This window comes from Porites lutea, chromosome 6 (genome assembly GCF_958299795.1).
Source record: "Porites lutea chromosome 6, jaPorLute2.1, whole genome shotgun sequence".
Taxonomy (NCBI): Eukaryota; Metazoa; Cnidaria; class Anthozoa; order Scleractinia; family Poritidae; genus Porites; species Porites lutea.
This window is the reverse complement of record NC_133206.1, coordinates 16,467,455-16,493,440: the sequence shown is the minus strand read 5'-3', so window position 1 is coordinate 16,493,440 and position 25,986 is coordinate 16,467,455. Positions and strand designations below refer to the sequence as shown.

Genomic DNA, 25,986 nt, shown 5'->3' with positions numbered 1-25,986 from the left:
GAAATTTACTTGTCTGACATAAACATGCATACGGGTTGTTTAGTTAACCGTGTTCTGCTGCACAACCCACTAAATTTGAAAGTTGCTTACTAGAATACTACTTTAATTCTCAAACCAATCTAAATTTAGGATGTTTCGCCTTAGCTGAAGCCAGAGAAAACAGCCAACATTTTACAGCACCACCACTAGTTCCACCAGGTGATGGAACCAGTAATGGCACCTGTAAGCGTTGGATGTTTTCTCCAGCACTACAAAGATAGAGATTCGTATTGTAAAGAAGATGTAGCATTGGTGTAAATGACCAAGGCCTACAAGATTTTCCTTACTTCACTCAGTTAAACCGTTTCAGTTCCAAAAGTGGCCAAAGTTAATTAAAATTTCCAAACTTCATTTTGCAAAATGCTGGAAAACAGTACCTGGTAATTATTGTATGAAAGTATTCTCATAGATGTTCCATTTTGAATGGTCTCACCGCAGGATTATGTCCACCAGACACTCTGTTTCCCTGCTAGCAGAGCAAGCGTAGAAGGAGAGGAAAGAGAGAGATGTCTGCCAGCCCGTGGTGCTTCTTTCAAGTTGCTGCCGACCACATTTCTGGTCAAAACTTACTGGTTTTCAAAACCAGTTTCATTTAATGTGGAATCCGTTTGCCCTAACTGCACTCTGGAAATTTTTGAGCCCACAGTTGTTATTGTGAAAACTGGTTCTCTGAGTTGTGTCGCATGTGACAAAGACATTTCTGGTTGTTAATGGTACATGCGTGATAGAAAACACATCAGGGGCAGGCAGAGGTCTCTTTCCTATCAATTTTCTATCAGTTTTCTTTTTGCTAGCAGGGAAACTCTCTATTAACTCTGGGAGTGAAAGGATTATAAACTGAGTAAAAGATTTGAATAAGTTATTCTTGAAACTTGAGAGTATTCTTCAGATGTAGCATATAAAATATATCATTATATGAAAGGTTATTTTTTAACTTAAGGTGTGGAGTAAATAAAGTATAATATTAAGGTTATTATCTATAGAAATAAATTTTGGGTTTGAATGGGTTGCTTCTTCTATTTACAATAAGGAATATAAGGGTTGATTTTTTCCTGCACTTTATTTATATTAACTTCTGGACTTTAAATAACAAATACACAGCACTAGTAAAAGTTGCAAAATAAATGTTACGACTATTATAAAACAGTAACTCAAAGGCTACAACTTAATGCCATAAAGCATGTAAATTGAGATAGTTTTGGTTCTAAAAACTGTTCTTTCTTAAGCATTACAACACTTTATAAGGCAAAGAAAGAAAAAGGCATGACAGAGCAAAAGGAATGAAAATTATTCTGTACAAAATCCCACTTTTCTGCATACTTATCTTGTTCTCCTGATATAGTCACTATGTATTTGTCTTATTTGGCATGAAATAGAGATTTAAACTCATCACCCCAAATTTATTTTTTGCACTGGCTTTGGTGTATAGAACGTGTTGTGTTTGTTACTAAGGATAGAAATTTCTATCTTCCATGGGCTTATTGAAAAGTTTCATTCATTTGAAGGGTGGTGGTAATTTTGAGGAAGTGCTATATATCAATATTTAGTTACTGAATTAAGTTTCTCTTTATGACCTCGTCCATCTATTCACCACTATCTTTGACCACCCAGAACAATATTTTTTTGGTTCTCCTTCCTCTTCCAGTTCTGAGGCACAGTCCATTTCTTGACATTTGCTCCGAATGAAAATGAATGAATGGTCACATATCCTCCTCAGGGCATAGCGGCATGCACGGCAACTTGGCACAATGCAGCTCTGTGCTGATCTCTCAGTCCCATTCTTGGTGTATCCAAGCCTCTTGTTGATGCAATCTTCCTATCTCCTTCTTGGCTTACCTCATGATCTTTTCTCAGGTACTTGTTCTTCCAGCACAGCCTTTTCCAAAGGAATCGTGCCTGTTTTTGTGTCCCTGGCCAAGAACTTCATAATTTTCTGCCAAATTACAGTGTTCAGCAACCAACCTTCTAGGACTTCAAGCTCATTTCTAATAGAGGCATTCATCCCTCTCTGAGTTCATGTCACATGCAAAATTTTACTGTATCATTTTCACTTGAATGCAGTGATGTACTTTGCATCGCACTGTTTGATTGCCCAGGACTCACATCATTCTGTACATGGCTGTTGGTACTAGCCTGCATAGCTGGCGAGATAAGCAGGTGAGTGCGGTAGTTTTTTTGGCGGTGAAGATTGGGAGCAAGTCAAATTTTTCCTTAGTGGCTAGCAAAAATCCCTTTCTGCTTTGCTGCTCTTGCTTCATGTGGCAGCTCCACTGCCAAGAAAGTAACCCCAGGCACAACAATCCCGCCAGCTACGCAGGCTATGTTGGTACTTGCTCGGAAGACTCCAATCCTACTTGATGCTACATTTAACATGCTTCAGGAGGATAAATTTGTAGCTTAACAATTTTTATTTCACAGCTGTGGTCATAGTAAAACACTTTATCCCTTGGCTTACTTTCTTCACTCCAGCAAATGTTATGCACACCTGAAGAAAAAAAAGAAAAGAAAAACAACAACAATGATATTCAATTTTATTATATAAACACCAATGAAATTAGACTGCAAAACAGTCAGTTTTTTTCTCAAAATCAGTTCTTGCTCTCTGTTTTCAGCCTCGTTCCAGACCTTTTGTTTGACTGCTCGCACGTACTTGGATACGCAAAAATACGGACTGTTTTGCAGTCTAAAGAAATACCAGGTGAGCTTTCGCGCGAAAACTTGATATCTTCACATGTGAAAATAACATGTTATCTTGACATGTGAAAGTATCACCTTTGCTATGGCTACATAATAAATCACGTCTTTCAAACCAAAAAACTATTAAAGTGAAATGGTTTGGTATTTCAGTGGTGTTTATATAATAAATAGAACATTACATGGCCGCTTGGAGATACGAAATTTCTCTTCTCGTGTTGAAAAAATATTTCACTCATTCGCTGCGCTCACTGGTGAAATATTTTTCGACACTCGAAGAGAAATTTCTTATCTCCGCACGGCCATGTAATATCCTCTATCCATCAACTGTTATTATTGTGGAATAGAAATGAAAAACAAAAAGATGAATTATAATATATAATATTAATGTTAAGCAACTTTTTATTGTTTACCATATTTCCTGTTGTCAGGCTTTACTCACATTTCACTTGATAAAACGTATAAACTTGTACGTAAAACGTACACACCTGTCCATGGTCTTTGGTTATGAGAACAAAAATATATGGGAAAAAGACAACTGAAGATTTCTTCCTAAATGGGAATGGAATTGTCAGGGTTCTATGCTGTAGCCTGCGATGCTACCACTGATTTCACCGTGAAATGTCACTACCCAGTTTTGGATAGTGCCTCTGATTGGTTGAAAAAAATTACCAACATGGTACAACCAATCAGAAGCACAACCCAGATATGGTAGTCACAAGGCATCAATATGGAATTTCTGCATTCGTCCCTCAGGCATTATTTTGTGGGGAAACTGGTGGTGTTGGTGCAAATGCCAGCTGTCTTTTCAGGCTAGGTTTTCTGGGAACTCTAACAGCCAGTGAAAATCACCGTCTAATCATCAAAGGGATGATGACTATTGACAATTTGGTGAATTACTTTTGTTTTCTTCTCATGAACTCTATGAAAGTGAAAAGTGTTCTTCATAAATTAGCACTTACCAAGTTGGGTAATAAAAAATTCATATGTTTGAGGATTTCTGATAGTTGAAGCTAAGTATGCCACAGGCCTTCCACCCCAGGTGCTACAAGATAATGAACAGATCACAAGAACATCTCAAAAAACCAAAAAATAATAATAATATAAACAAGTTACAAAGATAGACATACACTGCCAATAATGATTATTTATGAGAATTATTAAACAAACCTTAAAAGAATATGCAAGTTTCTCACAAGAGATGGAATTAAATCAACATCATAAACAACATCTGTAGGAAAAGAAGAAGGCATCTCTTAAAATAGTGAATCAAACACCCTCTTGAAAGACTGACTTTTAACAACAAAATGTGATGAATTTTAAGGTCTCTCTCTACCTCATCTACAGAAATCTTAAAATAGCCACACCTTCAGTAAAGAGCAATAATGCAAAATTAATGTGTAAACTTTTTCCAACTTTTGTTCTTGTTTTGTATTATTATAATAATTATAATTATTTGTTTTCTGTGATTTGAATTTTCTATATGGGTGTTAAATTTCAGTTGTTTAAATTTTCATGATGATTTTTATTCATGGGTCTCAAATTTAATGATTCTTTTACAATCGCAAAAAATGCTAGATTAAGTTAAAGACCCGCAATAAGGTAAATTGCATATTTCATGACAGGTCTGTAAATATATTTATTATATAGACACAAGTGTTTTACTGGAAAATATACCACTCGTAAAATTCATAAAAACAACACCCGGGACCCAAGTGGTTTATTTTCCATAATCTCACACGTGAGTTTATCAATAACGTAATTTCGGTCATTTCTCTCTATTATTTTATCGATGTCTTGTTGTCTATATAATAAAAAGAACATTACACGGAGGCTTGAAGATATGAATTTTATTTTCTCATGGCAAAAACAATATTTTACTCACTTGCTGCGCTCGTTCATAAAATATTGTTTTGCCACTCGAAAATAAAATTCATATCTTCGCGTCACCGTGTAATATCCTCTCTATATATAATAACAATGCCTGCATACCAGCAGCCAGAATGACGTCAATATCAGATAATGTCTTAAGGTCACTCTTTGTGAAAGTTTCCCATTCCAATTTGCAAACTTCAACTTGAACACTGCCTGAGTGCCTTCCACAATCCTTGTTTAAGTGTAGACAACTAGCAGATTTTCTTGAATAGCATGCTGTGGTGGTAACAGTCTTACTACTAGACAACCCAAAACCATCACTAGCAATGTTACATGTATCAGTGACAACAGCACATGCTTTACAGTTTGGAAATGTTGCAGACTGGGATTCAAAATCAGATTCATGGTCTTGATTGTTGTAGCTGTTGGCCACCTCATGATGTGCATGAAAAGCTCTTTGATTACTGTCCTTTATTAAACCAGCACAAATTATGCTTCTTTTTCCTGGTTGTGATGTTTCCAAAATGTCATCTGCATTACTTGTACACACAGTAGACTTGTTACTACAAGAAGACAATGATGTTTGCTCTTTATCACCAGCTTTAACAGTTTGAAAATATCCATTCAGTTCAAGATTGTATTGAAGAGTTTCAAGAACTCTTTCATGGCAGTCAGTAAAGATGTATCGACAAGGTGAACTTGAAGAACAAATGACAAGTCCGGTCAGACCAGTGCCACATCCCAACTCTATGATGTTCCTGGAGCGGTTCAAAATGAAAAAGAACCAAAGGTCAAGAACAATATCCATTATTTAAATAATTATTTATGGTTACTAACTATTAATAATTCACAACACTACATTTTTTTATCATGAGGAGAGGTTTTCTAAGTGTCAGGTAAGTGAGAACCAAACAGTGAATCAACAAGCAAGTGGCTGCTGACTATTTCGTAGTTGATATTGACCAAGAGCATGTTTTGGCATAAAATAACAACAACTTACAACAAGTTCTTTCTCCTTTGAAAAATTTAAGTTATATCATGGAAGACCCAAAATGCCTTGGCTCAATTTCCACTTCTCTTCTGAGTCCGGGGCCTTAGATCCTCCCCGAGGAGCTGAGACGATGAGTGTGGGCTCATTTTTTGTTCTTAACAATATACCCCAGAGGTTTTCTAAAGTCCCTTTATATCGAGAAAAATTGTCCTATGCAGAAGGGTCACTTGCCTACCCTGGCTACCCTCGACAAGCAAAATTTTCCTACACTTCCGTACAAAACTTTGCGATTGGTTTACATAAGAAACAAAAAGTTGACAATAATCCTAATACATGTTTGCGCCTTGATTGATCATGTTTTTTGTGTAAATAATTGTGGTATAACAACTTATGTTAATTTTTTTGAGTGATTTATATAAGCTGCTTTGCTCTAACGGCGATAAAGAGAAATCACCTTTGTTGAAAGGTTGATATGTTCTCCAGTGCCCACTCAGCAAGGTACTTTCCTGCCTGGTGTGTTAAAAAATTGATTGGTTAGCTCTATCAGCCTGCTTAGCAAGCATTTCTGCAAAATTGTCTTGAAAGTTGGAACAAGAGCAAAACAAGGAAAGAAGGAGGGAGAGGAAAGGTTTCCTCTTCTCCCCTCCCCTACCATCCAGATACAGATGACCCCATCTCAGAACAGTCAACTGATCTGACTCCTTTAGAAGATAAATTATTCAACCCTGTCTGTCCAAGACTGAATATGCTTTGAACGTTTATCAAATTCTCTCAATGAGATCAGTTTGGAGAATTATTTGTGTGTGGATATTGGGGCTTGAAGGGTTAAGAACCACTAGAGAACATAACAGTACCAGTACCTGGCAGGCATCACCACCAGGGCTCAAAAAAAGTCCTGTCCAGTCATCCATGACAAGCAGAACTGATTTTATTCCAGGGCAAGTAACTTTTAAATTCACTAGCCTAATGGGAAAGGGTCTAAGCAAATCATCTTCTAACTAAATCATTAACTAAGACAAGCAAGAAGTGGCCCTAGGCAAGCAGAATGTGAGAGCTGCTTGCCCAAAGGACAAGCTGGAATTCAAGTTTTTTTCAAGCGCTGCACTGGTGGTAAGGTACTTCACATGGGACCTTGGAGCCCCATTTGTGTCCAAATATTTTTGGTTGTTACAATTTTATAAATTTATGACTTTTTTAATTTACATCTCATCCTGACAGAATTTAAAGTAATACAGGCTTTGCCTACTGTTTTGTTTCATTTTCTGATTAAAATAACACAATACATGTTATTACCATCCATGTACTGAGTCCTGTTGTTCCTTGAGATATAAACTGTTGGGTTTCTTCAAGGGTTATCAAACCCCCACATGGCTAAATTTTATTAAATTACAGAGAACAAAATTAACAAACAAACCTCAAAAATGTTAGTTGACAAAGAAAGGGGGTGCACTCTTTATAATCGCCTTTACAGAGAGGCTCCACCCAGAAGGGGTACTTTTTCAAGCTATGCTGGTATATGAAAGGATGGATTTCACAAGATGAAGTACATTCAACTCTCAGAGTCCTTTGGGGCTGGCACATTTATAGGGGCCTGTAGTGATAATATTTTGAACAGCCACACCCTAAGTGCCATTTTAAGCAGAAGGTTTATAATAGGGCTAAACTTTTCCCTCAGAAATCATATGTCAAAGTGGAGCCACCCTGAATAACATTTTGATGAGTCCCTTTTCCCATCTCCCATCCCCCCCCCCCCCCCCACCAAGAGCTAAAGACATTGTATGCACAAGGTAATGTACGCTCTGTCACAGACAGTGTATACCGCTGAAGGCAAGTTTAATAGAGATTTTCGATTGAATGAGGTCTTACCAAGGTGTAACTTTTGTAACACTTGTCATTGCTTTGTTCCACCTTGCCTAAAACTTCTCCATAAGCTTCATAAAGTTGGTCAGATATTTGAAAGTCATTTTCTTCACAAAGCTTGACAATGTGTTTCAGAAACATCCTCAGGTAGGTCACTGAAGGAGCATGCCTCAAATCTGCAGTGAAGTAGTATGTCTGGAAAAAAAGCCAAGCTCAAACTGAACACACACGCCAACCACCACTTGGCAGGAGTATTTTGAAGAATGCTGAGGGCCGAACGCAAAACACCAAATACAGAAGGCCGGATGACTCTGAAGTTTCGTGATTAGTGTTAGAAACCTGAGTGAATCAAGTGTCAGGTCTGTTTTCCCAGTGTAATGACCCTAAATGGAACCTGACACTCAGTTTTGGCTTCCTAACCTTAATCACTGAACTTAACAGTCATTCGTCATTTGGCAGCATTTAGGTCTGCTTTCTGCATTTAATGACCCTGAATGGAATTTGATTCACTTAGTTTCCTAACCCTAATCACCAAACTCAGAGTCATTATATTCAGTGTTCTGCATTCAGTATTCGCAAAATACTGTAAAATTCCGAAAATAAGCCCCTCCGTGTATAAGCCCCTCTAAATATAAGCCCCCCAAACTCCTAACGCAAAAAACCCTCCGTTAAATCGCCCCTCCAAATATAAGCCCCCCAGGGGCTTGTACTTGGCAATTGCCCTCAAATACAAAGTAAAACAAAGCAAAAACGGTAAATTTCTTTCCCACTATAAGGCTAGCCCAATGGATTTTGAAACGCAAATTTCCCTCCATAGATAAGCCCCTCCAAATATAAGCCCCTTCAAAAATAAGCTCCTCAAAAGGGCCTTTGAAAAATATAAGCCCGGGGGCTTTTTGGAATGTTACGGTACCCCTGCTGACCACCACTGAGGCTATAATGATCCAACAAATACTGATGAAACTGTAGGCTGGAAAAAAAAGGAACAACTAGATCAGACCTGTCACTACTTCCTGTGAACAAAGCAGCGAAACTTTCATTGATGAAATGCCAAAAAAAAATTGGCAATACAGCATTTTGCAGCATTCCAAAAAAATTAAAATATTTATTTTGGTTTGCAACCATATGACAAGGTGGCCATGAATGTTCGGTCAATACAAAAGAATTTTTTTTTCTCGAAGAATTTACATGAAAATGGAGTTCAGTTCCCAAAGGAGGAATATGCTTTTGTTCTTGACCACCAACATGGCCGCCGTGATGTCTCGTGCAAACCATGCAGTGCTCAATAAAAACCAGAGCTGTCAACTCTCCCGGATAATTCAGGAGACTCCAGATTTTGGACCGTATCTCCCGGTCTCCAGATTAGAGTCTGATATCTCCCGGATAATCGCCAAAGTTGCAATTTTTTGTAGACTCAACTTTCCGACCATAAAATTTCAAATTTTTTGCGTTGTTTGAGCTACTGTCAACATGGAATGTTTCCTCATAGATCCTGGTATGCCTTTGTGTAATGTGGCTAAATATGAGCTGTTTATGTGCGATTTATGTCGATTGGAATCAACGAGCATTTTTGGCACAAATGACGTCATTTGCCGTGTGACATGATGTCATCTATCATTCCTTCCCCAATCCCTACGAATTCTCAATATTTGGTGACGTGGGGGGTTGACAGCCCTGAAAAACTGTAACTGAAATTTCAAGGGCTTAGTTTGTTTTCCTTTGAACAATATGTGTATGCATAATTAACGTGGCAAAAATAATATAGAAACTGCAATTCTCACGAAGAATTAAACTTGCATCTTAAATCTTACCAACCATGTGGAGTAGTTTTTTCTGTGCTTCAAAGTCCAAGTTTGTTTTTTCGATTTCCTAAAAATACATCGAAAACACTCAGAACAAGACTTATCAGCGACTAACACAAGAAAGATATAAAACTAACTTTCCAAATAAATCCCTTCAACGGAGCCATTTGTAGGTACTGCCTTTGAATTTCGCCGAACTCCACTAGGACCTTACCGTCCGCCATGATGGCCGCGTTACAAAGGTGCATTGGAGACTGGGTTCTATAGCACACCAGCCGGCCATCTTGGCGTCGTAACAACTTGACGAAATATGTGAGTAGATTCGAGCGGAATCCTTTGCCATCCTGCCGTTTTTTAACACTCTGGTGCTATTTTATGCTGGTGAAAACAAAATTTATTTTCTCTATAGATCTCTTTCTTGTTTTCACTCTTTTTCTCCTTCTTTCAGGGGTCGTAGAAGTCGCTCGCGGTCGCGCTCTCCCGCGGCCCGCAAGGACAAGGACAAGGAGAAGAAACGCACGTCAAGCACCCGTGGCCGAAGTCCCGTAAAGGCAAGTAAAGAAAAGACAAAAACTAAGGATCAAAGCAAAGCGAGTGCAAAGAATGGTACAGACAAGGGAAGTCGAAGACGTAACCGCTCTTCTAGCAGGTAAGCTCGTTTCTGTCGTTACTGCATAAATGTTTGGATGTTTTTGTTTTTTTTCCTTTATTTCTTTGGGGCTAGGTACACACTGAGGTACAGTATGGACTTCCTACATTCAGCTAGACTCAATTTTAGCCACATATTATGTTATTAATGACCGACAGGATGGTGAAAAGTAATTTTTGACTTCTTTTTTTCACGGTGAATTGTGAATGCCAGAACACTATGTTGCGAGATACACTGTAGCTGGGATCATTTGTTTTCTGGTTATGATTTTGAAGTTACGTGCAAATGAAGGTTATAGAAAACGTGTAATAATAGCTGCTGCAAAACACCCCCCACTGTTTTTCTTCCTCTTGCTACAGCATTTACTCCAATTCCTAAGGAATCTGACTGAATGCCTGTAAACAGAGCAGCGTGCAAAGAAAGCCGTTCCTGATAGACCAGGGCTAGTGGATTTTGCTATTTAGCTAATGAATTTTATTCTAACTCGCCTGATGGTCAAGTGAAGTTACTGAATCCTGCCCATCAAAACTTTTTTTTCGGGCTAGTTAAAATGGCTCTTGGGCTGGTACATGCTAGCTACCTCTTTCCTGAAGAGCAAGTGTTAAAACTGACTTTATTTGCACGCTGAAGAGGCTACAAATTATTGCCTTTGTGTCTTAGACCATTCTAACATGCTCAACTGTATTTGTTTCATTAGCTCAGGATCAAGTTCTGGCAGCTCAAGCAGTAGCCGCAGTTCCAGTTCAGGTTCAAGCAGTAGTGGCAGTAGAAGCAGCAGTTCAGGTAGCAGCAGTGGTTCCAGCCGTAGCAGTAGTGGCTCAAGTAGCAGTAGTAGTGGTAAGAAATTTCTAAACTTTTCCTTTTGATGCTTAAATTTTTTTTTCACAAAGTTCATTGTTGAGGTATAAGTTGAAGTTAGTGGCAATAGCAACGTGTGTGTTAAGCCTGATTTTAGGGCGCTTTCCATTTGCCAGAACTGACTAACCAGACCGGATCAGTTTATTTCTAAATGGTATGCACGGCAGTGATGGGCTTTAGTAAAAATTACAAGAAAAGACATATTTCATTTTCAATATGATCGGTTCCCACTTTTGGAAACCACCCTCAGACTTGCACCAGACAGAAATGAACTTCTGGTTAACAGGTTTAAAAGTGGCAGCCAGGCGACAGCCGGCACTTTGACCGCACTTGCTGGAGACTTTTCACCGAAGAAATATGAAGTCACTGTTATGTTGTAGTAAACATTTTATATCAGACAATAAAGCAGCCAAGAAACATTTTGGAAACTTTTGGAAAGATTTTAAAATGAGTAGAAATAGTAGAAAAAGGTTTGGAAAGTTAAAGGGTGCTGCAAAAGTTGAAAAGGAGAATTCTTGTTCACCTTGAATGACTAATTTTTTTACGCATTTGTTCATGCGTGAAACGACAAAATTAAAATTTAAAGATATTCAAAATTTGCGCCAAAACCATTCTAAAAATAAATTAGTCCGTGAAAAACCGTGACACGAGCGCAAGGGAGTTGCTCACTCTGGGTTATGTTATATGCTTTTTTGTCACCAATGACCGCTTTCACCCCTCTAGTCACGCCTGATGCACACGCGCGTGCGCGCGTATACATGCCAACAAGATCTTCCCCGTCCGATATCTGAGTTTTCAGTCTTTGAGAAACTATCCGCGCTTAATACGAACAAAGCATCCGGACCTGATGGAATCCCTTCTTGGGAAATAAAAGAAAACGCGGACTTATTGGCTGCACCAGTGGCAGACATCTTGAATTCTTCCTTTTTGGACCGTCGCCTTCCAACTTCGTGGAAGAAAGTGGACATTACACCCCTCCCGAAGACTTCACTTGTTAGCGATGTGAACAAACACCTGAGACCCATTTCGTTGACTCCAATTCTCTCCAAAGTCGGAGAAGAGTTTGTCGTTGACGGCTACATCAAGCCTGCCGTCCTTGCGAAGATTGACGAGAACCAATATGGGACTGTTCCGAACTCCAGCACAGTGCATGCCCTAATCAGCATGCTCCACAACTGGTATAAGAATACTGACGGCAACGGTTCTACTGTGCGCGTGGTGCTCTTTGACTTTAGGAAAGCATTTGATCTCATCGACCACGCCATTCTTATGGCTAAACTTACTGATCATGAGCTACCACCTTGGGTGCTGGACTGGATTGCAGATTTTCTTACTGACAGGAAGCAACGAGTGAAACTCGCCCACGATTGCTACTCGGATTGGGGATCTGTCAGGGCAGGTGTCCCGCAGGGGACCAAATTGGGGCCCTGGCTCTTCCTGGTAATGATAAATGACATCAATGTCAATGGCGTCAACCTTTGGAAGTACGTCGATGACACATCGATGGCCGAGACAGTCCACAAGGGCCAACCAAGTGGAATCCAATTTGCTGTAGACGACCTAGTTAGGCAAGCCGAAATAGATAAGTTCCAATTGAATGAGACCAAGTGTAAAGAGTTGCAGATAAGTTTCTCAAGGTCTGTAGATCCTTTCGAAACAGTTACTATTAACAACAAACCAATTGAGGTTGTAACTAGCGCAAAACTTCTTGGTCTCACAATTTCAAACAAACAAAAGTGGAACGCTCACATAGAGAATGTTATCAAAAAAGGAGCCTCTAGGCTATATCTTTTAAGGCAGCTTAAGCGTCAAAAGGAGATCCTGCGCAGCTACTTTGTTTCTATACTACGTGTATCCGGCCCGTCTAAATATGCCTGCCAAGTTTTCCACAATGGTCTGCCTGAGTATCTCTCTGAAGAGCTAGAGAAAATTCAGCACCGTGCACTTAGAATTATTTTCCCAGATTTAGGCTATCAAGAGGCTCTAAAAGAGTGCAATATTTCCACCCTCCACCAACGGCGCCAATGGCTGACAGAGCGCCTATTCAATGAGATTAAGGAGAAAGCGCGCATTTAACGTACCTTTTTGTAGAACAAATAGACTAATGAATAGTTTTATCATGCATAACGCGGCTATTTTCTAATGGTTTTATTGTAAATTCGCGGCTATTTTCTGGATTTTTAATAAAGCTATCTATCTATCTATCTATCTATCTATCTATCTATCTATCTATCTATCTATCTATCTATCTATCTATCTATCTATCTATCTATCTATCTATCTATCTATGGGCTCCTGCTTTGAATGAACTTTTCTTTTTCTTGTTTTTATGCGGGGGGATCTCACTCCCTCCACCTAATTTCTCTCTAGCCCAACAACCAAGTGCGCAAATAGCAGACTTGACGTCCAAGATCGCAGCTATCACGCATGGGCCAATCATTTCCTGGTTGCTGTTATTTACAAAATTTGCCTTGTTTTTCGTGAAAAAATTGCACCACTTCAACACCCTGTCTTGTGAAATGCGCTGGCTCATGGTCTCCTAGTATCGTCATAAACTGTGTTTAGCTTTTTTATTTGTCGTGATTCATGAAAATAGCAAGTAATATTTTTCTTGTTTCCCGTGTAAGGCTAGCGTCACGACACACGACATGGGTTAAGTCCGTCGGCGAAGCTGCGCTGAAATCCAGGATTTTAGTACGTGCCATAATTTGCCTGTTGTTAAAAAAGCCACCGTCAATTTGCCAATCAGATTGAAGGGAAATTCGAAACACATTTCCAGTAATTCTTTGAGTCCATTGGGTGTCCAGAACAAGGATATCAGCACTGCTTCACAGACTTTACTAACCGGTGTTAGATTACGTCTCCAACGCAAGCTACCTAAGACTTCAAATCCAATATTTAAAACTTCTTTTTCCCTTTCAAGTTAATGTCCAACAGTGGACAGCATTTCAGAAATGGCGTGAGCTGCCTTCTGAGGCAAGTTGTAAAGCAAAGAAAGTTCCAAAGCCATCATTGAAATGATTATATTAATTCTGTTTTTGTCATAGGTGCTGAAAAGAACAAGACTCCAAAGGCTAAAAAAGAAGTAAAAGAAAAAGAAACTAAAGAAGTAAAAGAAGTGACTAAAGAACCGAAAGAAATCAAAGATAAAGCTCCTCCACCTCCCCCCAAAGCCAAGTCACCTAAAGTGTCCCCTCCCCCAAAGTCGCCCAAAAAATCTCCGCCCCCCAAATCACCCACTCCGCCACCTCGCACAAGGCCCACGCGGCGATCAGTGTCCAAGTCTGTATCCAAATCTCCAAGTCCCGTGAAGCGTGGACCTCGCGCGCGTTCATCATCGTCGTCGGGTTCGTCGCGTTCGCCGAGGAGGCGCAAGAGAAGCCCAACCCCTAAACCCACGAAGCTTTACATCGCTCATCTGACGCGCAACGTGACTAAAGATCATGTGTTTGAGATATTTAGTGTTTACGGGCACGTCAAATCGGTAGACTTGCCGATGGACCGTTTTAATTTTCTTCCAAGAGGGTTTGCTTATGTTGAGTACGATGACGCAGAGGAAGCGGAGGCTGCGCTGAAGCATATGGACGGAGGACAGATAGATGGACAAGAAATCACAGCACAAACCATCCTTCCCATGAGGCCTCGCGACATTAGACCTGCTCGTCGACCCAGTCCTCCTCCGCGACGCCGGCCACCGCCACCAGCGTGGAGAAGGTCACCTCCGGCACGATTCCGCGGTTCTTTCAGAGCAGGCGGAAGACGGTCACGCTCACCGTCTCCAAGGAGACGATCGCGTTCAAAGTCACGGAGCAGAAGTCGGTCCCCTCCGAGACGTCGGAGATATAGCCGTTCAAGCTCGAGTTCTTCGCGCTAAATATTAGGCAGTCAGAGAACTCCTTTCACCATCTGAAGATACATTTGCGAAACAGAGGAACAAAATCGATCCGCTGGGTTGTAGTTTGGAACACACTCAAAGGCGTCTTTGTAGACTATTTTTAGAGACGTTAATGTACTTGTTTTATGGATAATTTCATTTACGTGTCACTCATCTGATGCTTCAGCAAACTCATTTTGAAAATTTTATTCAGAGGAACACCCGCATAAGGACATGAAAAGTTCCACATTTGTCAGAAATAAATGTGCGCTTGCCTCTGTTGATATTATATTTTTATCGCGCAGTATTCTTTAAGTTTTATTTCGCTTGAGTCGGCCAAACGGTAGATGCAGTTTTCCCTCTTTCTTGCTACAGGCCTCCCATAAACATAAGATTTATTCCTCTATCACGTGATCGAAAGAGTTCATTGTTTCATTTCCCCATCCAGACAGCATTACATTTCTTCTTTACAGCCTATCCGTTAAGGTTACTATAAGTGCTTTTCTTGGAACATCCCGCGTTGTCCGCGCAAGGCTGTTAAATTGAAATTTAACCCGGTCTTCTTTTTCTAGTGTTCAAAAGCATTTTGTTGGATAATTTTCTCTGCTATTTTAAAAGCTTCCAATAATCAACTTGTAGACAAAAAGAATTAAAACTGGAAAGATTTTTAAGCTTTCATGTCTGATTCAAATCTCACACTAACCCTGGGTTATCTTAACACAGTTTTGAACAAGTCGGCCCAGAGCATAACTGGGCTAATACCCCAGAGACAATTTGCCCCGAACTGCTAATATTTGGCAAGTAGGCGTCTTGGACATTGTTCTTTTAGAATATCTTGACAAATCCCATAATTTCAAAAAGTTAGTTTTTATGACGTCTTCACTTTAGAAATCTATTGTAGTTTTTGAAAATTGTAAGAGGTCTTAAGCGCTGTGGGTCGAGACTGCTTTGAGTTCATTTTTGTTGTTTCTAACGTTTGAAATAATGCTTCAGGGTGGTATATTCGTTCGACATAAAGCTGTAATTTCGTCATTCTCAAGATATTTCTCAATTTTCATAGGGTGTAATTGGCATCATAAACAAAGTGAGTAATCAATTTAAAATTAAAAAAGAAAACAAATAAACCCAATTTGCGGAGGTCATGACCCAAAGCGACACAACTGATCCACTCTTCTCCGCGCACGCGCGCTAAGGGCGCGTTCGTTTGATCTTATTCCTGAATAAGAATACAGTACCTGGAATAAACTCAAAAAAATTACTCGCTTTGGCCATAATTGCGAGCTAAAATCTATAAAGCTGGTGGAAATTAGTAATTAAGATGAATGTAGCATTCCGAATGTTCCTTGAATAATTTGGTCACGTGCATGCTGACTTAAGGCGGGAAGTGGAATCGGTGTGGAGCCTGGGAAAGGAATGGGACGCCTGGTAAAAATAGTTAAAAGACATGGCGCTGAAAACGATCACAGTGTTTTGTGGCTCCAAATTGGGAAATGATCCAAGGTTTGAAGAAGGTGCTAAAGGTAATGACTTGTTTTCTAGATAAAATTATTTACGGTAAATTTTTATGGTGATCAAGAAAGGAATGCCACCTAAATAAACAATGGTGCATTTACAGTCGAACCTAATACGGTCACCAATGGGCCCAAAGAATTGGCCGCATTAGCGGGGTGGGCGTATTAACGAGGGTTTTTTATAAGAAAATGTTTAACCGTTTTGCCAGGCGACCAAAATAAAGTAGCCGTAAGAACGAGATGACCGTAAGGCGGGTTTCCACTGTACTGGAAATATACAGGGCTGTTAACCCCCCACCTCTAGATCTGCAAATATTAGGGAGCTTTAGCAACGACGACGGCTACGGCAACCAGGAAGTCAAAAAAGCAATAGGTTTATTACGCAAAACAACAATTTTGCACGTGCATCACGCTTTTTTGTACATTTCTTTACCGTCCTTGCACGACTACGACGTGAAAATGCGTAATTGCAAGTTTTATGGAGGACGTAAACAAGGGACGACGAATCTCTTTTTCTCTCTCTAAACTTGAGTGCAGTCCTCAAGAAATCAACTCCAGGGAAATTCGCCTACACTTGCCATTTTCAGCAAATTGGAACAAACGCGACAAAGATTGAAAAAGCGGCAATTCATTTTAAAAGTGACGTTTTCGCTGCCATTGCCGACGTCGATGCTAAAGCTCCCTATTGAGAATTGATGGGGAGTGGGTGATAGCTGACGTCATAATGCAGGGCACATGACTTCATTTTTTTGGAAAAAAAAAACGTGTGAAAAAGATGTTGTTTTAATAATTGTAACATTTGACCTAATTAGTTTACTTCCCACCAATCACATTATTGCTTATATTACAATGGCATACCAGAGTTTGTGAGGAAATGTTCGATGTTAACAGTAAAATATCTCAAACAACACAAAGTTCTTGAAATTTCATTGTCGGATAGTCGAATCTACAGAAAATTATGGCAAACTTCAGCGATTATCTGGGAGATTTCAGTCTCTAATCTGAAGAGTTAGAATGGGCTCTAAGTCAATAGCCCATGAGGCCAAAGGCCAAATGCGGTATTGATTCAGAGGCCATGAGGGCAAGAGGAATAGAGTACCGAAGTGATGACGTCATAAAAATGAAATTTGTGAAATTATGGGATTTGTTAAGATATTCTGAAAGAACAACGTCCAAGACGCCTACTCGCCAAAAATTAGCAATTCGGGGCAAATTGTCTCTGAGATATTAGCCCAGTTATGCTGTGACGATTCCATACAAATCCTTCTAAATTTGGCTTGGTTTATAAGATTAGGAACCAGTTAAGATTTAGAAGGATTTGTATGGAGTTATCGGAGCATAACTGGGCTAATATCTCAGAGACAATCTGCCCCAAATTGCTAATTTTTGGCGAGTAGGCGTCTTGGACGTTGTTCTTTCAAAATATCTTAACAAATCCCATAATTTCACAAATTTCATTTTCTATGACGTCACACTTCGTTACTCTATAATTGTTTTAGTAAAATCCAACTATTTGGTCAAAAATATCGAGACAAAACAACTTTACCTGGTTAAAGCTAGACTTTAATCCTTTTTTACCACCAAAAAGCCTGCACTTCGCCCTACTAGTAGGCTATAACATATAGCCTAGTAGTAGCTCAACCAATCAGAATGCAGCATTGATAATATACCACTAGTTGGATTTTACAATGAAAGGCTAATGAAAGCTTTCTAACTAGCTTGTTACCTGGGTTACATTAAGGAAAATTCCTTTTAGTAAAATCCAACTAGTGGTCTATTATCATTGCTGCGTATTATTGGTTGAGCTACTACTAGGTTATATGGCATAGCCCACAATAGCGGCTGTATCGCGTTTTGCAAGCTAAAGTTGTTTTGCCTCGATATATTTTTTACCAACTAGTTGGATTTTACCAAAACAATTATTCCTCTCACCCTCTAAGTCAATAGCACATTCAGCCTTCGGCCTCATGGGCTATTGACTAAGAGCCCATTCAGGCTCGAGGAATTATTGTTAAATAGTCATCTTGCTGTACATACTAGTAGGTTTTCAACTTTCAAAAATCTTTCACTGACCAAATTCGTGGGAAATTAAGCGTATTTTGCATGTATGAGGTTTCAGTTTTCCTATACAGAACAGCTGGCTTTACTCCAACCAAGCCACACTATGAGTAAGCAGAAGGTTGGAGCCAGGGACAAACTTAGAGACTACCCATAATTTCTGGGGGAAGAAATTTGCTGCAAACACAGATAATCTTTGAGAAGAATAAGAGAAAGTGCATTGAAAAAACATTTTCTTTATCAATACTGACTTCTTTGTGTTGCAGCTCTTGGTGAGTGTATGGTAAAAAATAAGATAAATCTGATATATGGTGGAGGAACAGTAGGTCTTATGGGAGCTATAGCCAAAACTGTTGCTGATGGAGGCTGTGAGGTGACTGGATTTCTTCCCGAGTTCTTTGTTGTTCAAGGTATGCAAATCACAATGAGGTCTGAGGCCAAACTTTCAAATTAAGTCAGAAAAGGTGAACTAAAACACAAAAGATAAAATGATCACATAATATAGCCTACAAATATACATAAATTTCCCACCATCAAATCTCTCTATCAGAAAGTACCTATCAGCAAGTGGCAGGAAGCTGAGTTCACAGGGTACTATAAGGCTACTTAACTAAAAAAAAGTTTCAACCCACTACATGAAACTTGTTACCAGCAGACTTTTCTGTGATTGGTCATTTCATCATTCTCTCATTATATGTCTCTTGAAGAGGCTTAAAGTTGTCCTTCATTCTCATTGCTTCATTGTCCACAAATTATCAACCATATTTTGCTAGGATGTTTGAAACACAGGATGACAGATATTTTTCATTCTACTGTAAATAAAACACAACCCTACTCATTTATGCTGTATCTAGCTTGAGGGTCCATCTTTCTCTCACTGGTGGTTTAGTGGTTTCATGCCCATTTTGTAGGGTAGTTTGCAGAAACAACCTCATTTTTTAGGCTGTTTGCTGTTAAGAAAACATAGTAACCTGCTATTTTAAATCCAGATCGTGGAAATTTGGATAGTGTTGGCAAGACAGTGCTAGTTCAGGACATGCACACTAGGAAGAGAAACATGCTAGAAAAGGTAAGCTCGCTAAGTTTTGTTACAAGCTAAACAAAATACAGAGCAAGTTGAGAAACAACAATCATTCTTTGTGGGTGTGACCTGTACCCCTCTTTTCAGTGGGGGTGTGGTTTCAGGAGAGATCAAAGATCAAAGATCAATACTTGAAAATTCTAGTCAGTCTTGCCCTTGCAGGTATTATACTTTAACATTGTTCATTGTCTCCACAACATATGTAATGCTACTTTTACTGATAATCATAGGGTTAGGTTGTTGTTTGTACAGAAAGTGGGATTTTATTAAATCTTATTAATGGATTTCAGGCTGATGCTATGATAGCTTTACCAGGAGGGTATGGTACTTTTGAGGAACTCCTAGAAATGATTACATGGTAAGGATAACAACAGTTTTTGTTGCTTCTTATCTGTGCTTTTCTCCTTGTGGCTTTTTTTTGGGAATCTGCTTGAGTCAAATGCGTGACTTCTTTCCTTTGCTTTTCAGGGTCCAGCTTGGACTTCATGATAAACCAATAGGAATATTAAATATTGCCAATTATTGGGGAAACTTGATAGACTGGGTTTGTAGAATGTTTTTGTGAGTGTGTGTGATTTGATTGTAAAATAATATCTTGGCCCTAAAGAAGCCTGAGACAGCCTTTGGGTTGTCTCTTACAGGTTCAAGTGTAACATTTTTTACCTGATTCTGGTGGGGGTCAAGGGGGTGGGGGGGGGAGGGGTCCCGTAATCCTTAATAATATTATTCTTGACCAAGCTTAGGTGCTACACTGTGCTCTCCTTGTTGTATTATCACTGAGCCAGCCATAACATATAAACATAACATCTGTGTCTGGGTGATCTTGCACTCTAATGACTGGGATGCATAGGAATTCATGGTGAGCCAAGCCATACAGTCGATCCTGTCCTTGTGAACACTTCTCTGTTAGAGACAGGTCTATTGGTCCCACTGATGTCAACCTTCATACACTCCCCACTTTTGTACTATTGGACACCTCTTTTATGCAGACACTTAGCTCTGACTCTGTGGTGTCCATATTTAAGAAGGTTTGACAGTAAAACAGGCACTTCTGTAATGCAGAAACTTGGCTCTGTCCCTTTGGTGTCTGAGGTTTGATCAATTTCATTATAGGCTCATTGGCTAAATATGGAACATATATGAAAGGCATTAATCAAGCTAATAATCCACCCTGCTCAGTCTTCAAAAAGATGTTTACATGCCCTTGTATTTCATTTCAGATTCAGAATGCTGTTAAAGAAGGGTTTGTGTATGGTGAAAACCAAGATATTCTCATTGTAGCAAATGACTGTGAAACTTTATTAAAAAAGCTGCAAGAACGTGCTGCCAACAAAGAACAGTCAACTCACAAAATATTACCAAACATCTAACATTTGCTTTCAATAATTTTTTTACTGTTAGTATCTCTTGTTACCTATAAATCTGTGTCAAAAATAATCATTTGTTTATTCATGGTACCAATGATAGTAAGATGTATGTTTTACTGACTGTAACTCACTAGTCTCGGCAAGTAGAATGAAATTAAACATATTAAAACTGATATTACTCTTTTGTTTTCATGTATAATTTGATGGGCTATCATTTCACACAGAACAATTTTATTTAACTGTCCCTGCCAAAATGGGATGGAATGAAATTGGGCTTTTTGTCAGCCCATCTACTTCTTAGTGGTATGTGTAACTCCACCAACAGCCACCTCTCTACAACGGCCATTTTTTTTTGGTGGACAGTCCATACATTCACTCTTGTTTCAAGCTCTCTACAATGGCCACTTTCTTTCTGTCCCCAAGGTGGCTGTTGTAGAGAGGTTCACCTGTACTTTTAAAATTAGTAGCGCTACAAAGTAGTCAGTTCTGCATTCAAAAGATCCGAGGTTGCTTTTGTAAAGAGTTTGGTTCACAGAGTGTAATGATATCTTTCCAGCCCAATTAAGGCAGTACCCCTCCCCCCACCCCGGCCCCACCGCACCCTCGTAACCACACTAAAAGTAGCGGCATTTCGTGTACGTCTACATAACGTTTGTCATATTAGGAGACCAATATGGCGTCTCGTCGTACGCGTGAGGCGACCAAAAGGAAAAACAACGACGAAATAGAGTTAGAGACCTCAGTTGAAATCAAGGAAGAATACACAGAGAGTATATATTTCAAGACGGACTGTAACAATACTTTACACACCCATTTGTCGAAGAAAACAAAACTAGGGCTAAAGCAAATGGGCAAAGTTGATGGATCTTCGACCAGACTTGACAGGTCGTTTTACGACCAACCTGCCGAAGACTTGGCTAAAAAACTCTTGGGGAAGCTACTTTATCGTGTTCTTGACAACGGAGAAGTGTCGTTTGGACGGATAGTTGAGACGGAAGCCTATTTAGGTGAGGTTGACAAAGCATGCCATTCTTACGGTGGAAGACGAATAGGTCGCTGTGAACCTTTGTATATGGAACCCGGTACGGCTTATGTGTACGTTATTTACGGAATGTATCACTGCCTCAATGTCTCTAGTCAAGAACCCGGTGCCTGTGTGTTAATAAGAGCTTTGGAGCCTCTCCAGGGTAAGTGTATATGGCGATCTACAGGGGGATGAAGTGCAGAGTACTGTCAGAATAGGCCAATCCAATTGACCACTCCAGAAAATACCATGACATACCATAATGCTCTTTGTTTGTCACCCCAAAATTTTGCATAAGCATTGTCTTCATCCGGACCCGGGAGACGGCGGAAATCGAGCCTATATGGTATGTTATGGTATTTTCTGGAGTGGTCAATTCTAACGCGTTAAACACGATTGTAAGCTTTTTCTTGCCCGTCCTTCCCTCCCTGAGGGTGTTGCGCGGTAGTCTAGGCAATAAAGACCCAGGGAACCCCAAAGAGAGTAGCTGTGTATTTCAGAAGAAAAAGCTTGCAATCGTGTTTAATGTGTCAGTTGCCTAGAATCGCATAGTGACACATACCTGGCTGCAGCTTGCATATACATGGGCGTGGGGCTGAACTTCCATCACGTGTATTTAATCCTGATAAACAGGTTTATGACTCAATAATTGAGACCCGTACTAGGGAGGGCATCTTCAAAGAACATTTCTAAGGGGCTAGCTATCTTATTATGTGCATTTTTCAAAAGGAGGGATTATGGCGTTGCTGTTGTCTTTAATAGGGGATGGGTGAATACAAATAAAAATGGAATGGTTCAAAATAAACTACTGTAACAGTGTCAGTCCAAAGTAAGTTACCAGCTTTACACCTTGTTTCCTGTGCTTTGAGCTCAGAGATGTAAAATCTGGAGACTCTCCCTTTTTTAGTGTCCCCCCGCCCCCTACCATAAACTTAAGTCAACCGAAATCCCAAATTATAGTAAGGGTTTGACACAGGACATTATACAGTCATACTTGAGGTACAGACCACCAAGATTCACTATTAAGATGAAAGTCTTGACAGTGATGAATACAAAGACAACGGCATTCTTTTTTGAGCTTACTGGCTTATAGCCAATGAGGCTTTATGCTATCGTCAGTGAAAGAATGAATAAATGATGTAAGGCCATTTCTATTGTTCTAGTATGAGCAGAAACGTGTGACCTTCAGAGCCGAAGGGACTGGGTAGGATACCAGCCATCTCCATTTTTTTTTTACTCGGTTTTATAAAGCGTTGTTATGACAAGGAGGAATCTGATATTGATTGTTCTTAGGGCTTCTTAAAAAGTTGAAATAATATTATGCTGCATTATTAGTAAGAATGTAAGGTGTTTGCATTTGTGACGAATGATCTTACAAATATTATATTACAGGAAAAGTGTTCTGTTTTGACTAACAATAATTCTCCATTTGGTTTAGCCAAATTAAATTTCTTTGCTATTTCTATCCATTCATAATTGGGTTATGTGTTGATTGAGTTTTAGTAGTAATGAATACTTTTTCATCATCGGTAGTATTAAACATTGAAAATCACAATGTGGGAAAATGTAAACATCAGGGAAACATTAATCAGCTCACGCAGGCTAATTTGATGGTGTCTTGGTCTTACTTCTAGTGTCAAGCGAGAGCTTCCATAAACCTTGACCTATCTAACAGAGAGCAAATCTCCATTATGTTGCAGGGTTCAACTCTATGAAATCCTTCAGAGGGGTGCGAAGAAGAGATGCTGGCAGCAAGTTGAAAGACCATGAGTTGTGTAATGGACCTTCGAAACTCTGTCAAGCTCTTGATATTGAAAAAGCTAATCTCAACAAAGAAGACATGACAACTTCTAATAGATTTTGGATAGAAGATGACAAGGAATTTTGCAGTAGAGACATGACTATAGTGAACTCAGCAAGAATAGGCATAGATTCCTATGGACCTGAGTGGGCACTTAAACCACTGAGGTTTTACAGCTTGGGAAACAAGTGTGTGAGTGTTAGAGACAAAAAGTCAGAGGCTGAGCTTTCGCATTCGGCCTAGTCAGTATTCGCATGGTTGCGTTGTTCAAAGACTTCATGAAATAAGAACTTCCAGAACCTTAACTTCCTGGAAAACTATGGAAATACTATAAGGAAATGGTTGAGGAGTTGTACTTCACAGGCAAGTATTTTTACCAGTATTTGATCATGCAAATTATAAGTTATTTGTATTTCATCAACCCAAGCTTCAGGTTGTTGCCTTTGCTCACAGAAATGAGGGAGGCGTCTATTGGAAACCTCGGTTAACACACCTTTTGATTGTTTTGAACTGGTTATTATTTTCAATTAATTACAGAGCAGGTCATTGAGGAGGAACAGAAGGTCATTATTAGAATTAATAACTTGCTGTTTCACTTCAGTGGCCACAATAATGACTTGCTGGTTCTAAAACTATGGAAAGGTGCATTAAATTGGATAATGCCTGGGGTTCCTCAGCCTCCTTAAAAATAATAACCTTGCATTGCGCCCTTTGGTCATTATTTATATAAAGGCCTTGGAGCTCAGGCATTATCCTATACATAACTCTTTTCCTGTGACTGACCAGCACATAATATAAACCTTCAGGATAAGATGGTTGTGATATAATCTTTTGCCAAAGGGACGGTTAAGTCCATATTATTGTGGGATATTTTTGTGAGTTATGGTGTATTTTGGTGCTCCCATGGGGCGAATCAAAATACCAGAGAAGAGTATTGCTAAATTTGGTTGTGTCCTTCAACCTCATAAGAATTATTAAATTTTTTAATAAAATCAATTTGAAACTGAAATTTTGTATGACAACAATAAAGAAAGTGTATTTATTTGTAAATTTTATTTAATTTTACTTTAAGTATATAATCACACAATCTGTAATAATGAAACTCCATTTTAATCCAAAATGTATGAATACTTTTAACTGTATTTTATAGACGCTTCAGTCTCACATTTCCTGGTAAAATTCCTGTGTTTCAAATAATTCTTGTCATTTAAGTATAAAACTCTTTAAAATTGTAGAAAGGGCACACCATTAAAATGTTAATAATATTATACAAAATTGATAAACATAATTCTTAATTTCAATTATTGAAATTAAGAATGATCACAAATAATTTCTGATATTCATTTGGTTTTCCATTCCAGGAGTAAACTATAAAATCCTAACTTTCTTTACACACTTCATGATACAGATTATCAAATGTTTTTACTCTCCAAAATTTGATTATTGGAAATTTAAGGCTGTTCACAAGGGCAACTGAGCCATGACTTCTTTTATACTCCTTTGTGCAATAGTAAAAAAATGAACAATTTTCCTAAATCTCTGTGAGAAAATGGTTTCTGCTAATTTACTTTTTTAATATTATTTTAAAAAAGGAAATTAGCAGAAACCATTTTCTCACAGTCACTTTCTTTCACCTTTACTGCCTCGTTTCCTAGGACCCCCCCCCCCCCCCCATCCCCACCAAAAAAAATTCATAATCTATAAAGAAAAAAACTGTACAATTGCACACATCCACATCAACGTTAGAAGAGTACCCACTATTCCTTTACTAGAAGTAGTATATATTAATTATATGAAATTTAACTGTTAATATCATCAAGAAATAATAAAGGAATTTGTCAGTATAGTACACATTAATTTATTAATGATAAATCCATGGTTAATATTTTTTTCATGATGACAAGGCTTAGAGAACAGATGGTGTCAGAAGTATGACAGCTGAAACTTTTAATGAGTAAGAGTGTTTTGATTGTTTTCAGCAGCCATTATTTAAAATAGGGCTGATTCATATACTTAATTTGATATTTTGTGTAAACATGGACTCTTTTCTGGGGATTTTAATAAAATCTTTGACATACCGTTAAAATATATTTTTCTCTAGATAAAGAATAATGCTAAAAAGCTTACAAGTGGCTTTTATAAATCATTCACAGTTACTTTCATAGCATAGGAAAACAAATAAAATTCTATTCAGCCACCCCTTGGCAACGTTATGCGAAAGGAGGGCTCATTATGAATGAACACTCAGGTTCAGATATTTAAATGGAGTTTGTCCAGTGCTTAACAAAATGAATTTCCAAGTTATGTTCATATTGGCTAATCCTAAAGGCTGTCATTTGTGAGATCTGGGCCCGTTTCTCGAAAGTCCCGATAATTAACGGGCCTGGTAAGCTGTCTCCATTTACATTAAAGACGGAGGTTTCAATAGTTTTACATCTAACACGATAAAACTGTCAGTTAATGAAACAAAATGGAGTAGTTTGCTAGCCAGGAACCGCGCTC

General features: G+C 38.9%; 4 protein-coding genes across 4 annotated transcripts; 3 read left to right on the top strand and 1 right to left on the bottom strand.

Moving 5' to 3' along the window:
• Nucleotides 1-1,226: 1,226 nt before the first annotated feature.
• On the bottom strand, nucleotides 1,227-9,491 carry LOC140940121 (protein-lysine N-methyltransferase EEF2KMT-like). The gene is made up of 9 exons (XM_073389014.1): nucleotides 9,399-9,491; nucleotides 9,275-9,328; nucleotides 7,466-7,654; nucleotides 6,893-6,970; nucleotides 6,054-6,109; nucleotides 4,726-5,366; nucleotides 3,904-3,964; nucleotides 3,696-3,778; nucleotides 1,227-2,524 (listed from the first exon to the last, which is right to left on the bottom strand). The coding sequence occupies exons 1-9, from the start codon at nucleotides 9,483-9,485 to the stop codon at nucleotides 2,406-2,408; spliced, it is 1,368 nt and encodes a 455-aa protein (XP_073245115.1). The 5' UTR covers nucleotides 9,486-9,491; the 3' UTR covers nucleotides 1,227-2,405.
• Nucleotides 9,478-14,928, top strand: LOC140940120 (uncharacterized). Its single transcript, XM_073389013.1, has 4 exons — nucleotides 9,478-9,573; nucleotides 9,710-9,910; nucleotides 10,608-10,747; nucleotides 13,816-14,928. Coding segments are annotated over exons 1-4 (1,170 nt in total). The 5' UTR covers nucleotides 9,478-9,571; the 3' UTR covers nucleotides 14,643-14,928.
• Nucleotides 14,929-16,063: 1,135 nt separating this feature from the next.
• LOC140941517 (uncharacterized) lies at nucleotides 16,064-20,790 on the top strand. The gene is made up of 6 exons (XM_073390528.1): nucleotides 16,064-16,162; nucleotides 18,478-18,621; nucleotides 19,201-19,280; nucleotides 19,583-19,650; nucleotides 19,761-19,836; nucleotides 20,513-20,790. Exons 1-6 carry the CDS (start codon nucleotides 16,087-16,089, stop codon nucleotides 20,660-20,662), a joined length of 594 nt encoding a protein of 197 aa, XP_073246629.1. The 5' UTR covers nucleotides 16,064-16,086; the 3' UTR covers nucleotides 20,663-20,790.
• A 542-nt stretch (nucleotides 20,791-21,332) lies between these two features.
• On the top strand, nucleotides 21,333-24,995 carry LOC140940963 (uncharacterized). The gene is made up of 2 exons (XM_073389924.1): nucleotides 21,333-21,846; nucleotides 23,384-24,995. The coding sequence occupies exons 1-2, from the start codon at nucleotides 21,333-21,335 to the stop codon at nucleotides 23,725-23,727; spliced, it is 858 nt and encodes a 285-aa protein (XP_073246025.1). The 3' UTR covers nucleotides 23,728-24,995.
• The last annotated feature ends 991 nt before the right edge of the window (nucleotides 24,996-25,986 follow it).